Source organism: Propithecus coquereli, unplaced genomic scaffold (assembly GCF_000956105.1).
Source record: "Propithecus coquereli isolate 6110/MARCELLA unplaced genomic scaffold, Pcoq_1.0 Scaffold181, whole genome shotgun sequence".
Lineage (NCBI taxonomy): Eukaryota > Metazoa > Chordata > Mammalia > Primates > Indriidae > Propithecus > Propithecus coquereli.
The window spans coordinates 5,493,817-5,497,053 of NW_012142857.1; the positions used below are offsets into that span (position 1 = coordinate 5,493,817).

Consider the following 3,237-nt stretch of genomic DNA (forward strand, 5'->3'; position numbering starts at 1 on the left):
ATAATTAATAGTTCCAATAAATAAAAGTAAAATTATACTTCTGATAAACATTGCTATTACTGTTCATATTTGGTTCTGGGATATTTTTAAAAAACATCCAATGCCACAAAATAAAATGTACACCTTCTCTGTATCTAAATGTGGGGCTCTAAAGAGAGCCAACAGTACTAAATGTGCAAGGTGAGATCATAGGAAGTTACCTTATAATCAAAAAATAAATCCTCTACATTCTGTAAGAAACCTGACAATGAGTCCTCATGCAATGTTTTCCTGTAGCCACCTTTGTAAACCACTTATGAGCTCTGTAGGAAAAACTCTATGGGTGTTCCTTTTTTATCCCATGCCTTCAGTGACAGGAACAGCTGGTTCTACCAGTTAGTAATGAGGCTGAAAAGAAGCTGGGACAGGCTCCTGGAGTTAGAGAAAAGGTTGTTATTATCCAAGTAGTTTGAGTCTCTGATAAGTGTGCCCCATTTGCTGCCTCATTAACTCAAGTCACTGACTTGTCTTTGCAAAGGATTGCTCAAATATATTCGGTGGCTAAAATACTGCTAAAATCCTCATATTCTCTAAGTTTTATTACTTTCAACTTCCAAAAAGGCCAGGTGGGAGAAACGGAGTGAACAGTGTAAGTCAAACATTACTATTGAAAAATGCTAAAAATATAAAATGTCATTAGCCCTTTCATATGGGAAGAAGACTATAATATCACTTTATCAGTACTGTGCTATCATTCTCACGCTGTAGCTCTTGAAGATGGAAGGATCAGTTTTGTCTGATTTGGGATAATATAATCTGTATTCAAAATTAATCTTTTCTGTGATGAAGAAGAAATCTATTCTGAGATTGCTCCAGAAATAAAACTTCTATTAAGTCACAGTAAAGATTTAATTACTCAGACTATTAACTGTTTAGTAGAAAGATTAACACATAGCCACACTAGAAAAAAAGATTTTTCCCTGGGGCCACAGTGTTTTATTAAAACAAAACAATCCTTTCTAATTTGTTATTTTTTTATTGTTTTCTGTGCGTGGATATATGCAATGCAATCCATATTTTTAGAATTAAATGGTCAATATTACTTGTAACAATAAGAACATCAAGCAAGATTTTCACCAACCAATTGCAGGGTTTTGCTTCACCCGGCCTGGGGTCAAAACTAGCCTGAGTTAAATACAACTCACATAGCAGTCAAGGTGTTAAGTCTTTTTGCCTATCTTTTTAATCCACTTCTTCCCTTCCACCACCTCTCCCACGCCTATGGTCATTTACATGGGTTAATCCCACTACTAGAGGTGTGCTCCAAATTATGTTCCACATACTTTTATGTGGGTTGAAATGTCAAAACTAACAACCAAAAGAGAGATTTGAAGTAGTTTACAAACTTCAAATCATTTCATATCTTGCCAATCTTCATTAACAAAATTGGTTTCAAAATTAGTTTTCTGTCTGGTAAAAAAGTATGTTATTAAAATTACTTATCTAATATCATAAGAAATAATCCTTAAAAATTTTAATGGTTCCAACCTGGAGATCTGCTCCAAGCTTGGTTCCAAAACGCACGTTTCTGACACAGTAGGGAGACTGGCTCATGTTTTCGGTTCCTCCACACAGGACAACTTCAGAGTCTTTAACACAAATATCCTGTTTAAAAACAAATGAACAACCACCACAACAAGAAAAACCTTTTTATTGTGTTCAAAAAAGGTATTAAGAAGTATACAGATTTTACAAATTAATGATGATTCTAATAAATATTGTACCCTGGCTTACAGTGTCTCAAAAGGAAATGCTTTTAAAGTAATTGTATAGCAAATGCTCCCAAGATGCAGGGGAGAAAAAAACTAATAGAGTTCAATCATCTTTGCCTGAGTAACAGACCCTACCTACATTGTGGCTAAGAATAGTAATTCTTAACTCAATATAAATCTTGAAAATCAGCAGAGATATTAATGTCTGGCATAAACGTATAGCAGATAATAGAGGACAAACCCTTTAAAAAGGCAAAAGAAAAAATTATCCTATTAATGGATGCGTCTGAGAGAGACCAGAGATTTACAAGAACCAGGTCAATCTCAGGGGCTCATGAAAACGAATCTGTTTCATTCATTCTTCCAACTCTTTTCACTGTTTGCATTTCTCAGAATAGAAGCAAATAGTAAGCCTCCAAGAACGTGATGTTTGAAATTATTGCTAAGAAAATCAGGGTCATTATTTAAGACATATTGTTGTAGAAACAAACTAATGTGAAGATAATTTATTCATTACAAAATATCTGGGTCTCTTGTTTTGTTTGTAATCAAATGAAGACTTTTATAAATAAAATTGAATTTCACTGTACTCTCTTCCCCTGCGTTCACAGAAACAAATGGATTTGCCCAACTGTCCTTTAAAAAGGTCACACTACTTTGTACTTCTATCAACAGTATAATTAAGCTACTTTGTAATAAAATACATTTTCTTATCATCTCCAAGATTCTTCAACCTTCCTCCTTTGCCTCACAGTCTTTCTTCAGTGTTTCAAACTCCCTCACAGGTGATTCTCACAGACCTGAGTTCAAACTCTGCCTCTTTGACTTAGTAACCTTTAAGCCTTTAATCATCAGTTTCCTCACCTGTAAAATGGGAATAATAATAGTTCTTGCTTCAGAGGATGGTTATGAAGATTAAATGGGATATTGAATGTAAATTTCGCACAGTGCCTGGCGCATAGGAAGCACTCAATAAGAATGATGAACATATTCATTTTTTTAAAAAACGGTGGCAAAATATACATCAAATTTACCATTTTAACCATTTTTAAGTATATGGTTTAGTGGCATTAAGTACATTCATATTATAGTGCAACCATCATCACCATCTATCGCCAGAACTCTTTTCATCTTGCAAAACTGAAACTCCATACCTATGAAACACTAACTTTCCCTTCTCCCTTCCCTCTAGCCGCTGGCCACTATTTTTCACTTTCTGTCTCTATGAATTTGACTACTAGGTACCTCATATAAGTATAATCATACAGTATTTGTCTTTTTGTGACAGGCTTATTCCACTTCAGGGTTCATTATTAGCTTTTAATAATCTGTTTTCGGCTGGGCCTGGTGGCTCACACCTGTAATCCTAGCATTCTGGGAGGCCGAGGTGGTGGATCGTTTGAGCTCAGGAGTTCGAGACCAGCCTGAGCAAGAGCGAGACCCTGTCTTCTACTAAAATTAGAAAGAAATTAGCTGGACAATTAAA

General features: G+C 35.1%; 1 protein-coding gene across 1 annotated transcript in view; it reads right to left on the bottom strand.

The window, feature by feature from the left end:
* ACAA2 (acetyl-CoA acyltransferase 2) overlaps positions 1 to 3,237 on the bottom strand; it is a 54,483-nt gene that overhangs the window by 38,155 nt on the left and 13,091 nt on the right. The window contains exon 4 of the mRNA XM_012642637.1: positions 1,514 to 1,644. Coding sequence (XP_012498091.1) covers positions 1,514 to 1,644 — 131 coding nt within the window. The remainder of the gene's footprint in view (positions 1 to 1,513; positions 1,645 to 3,237) is intronic.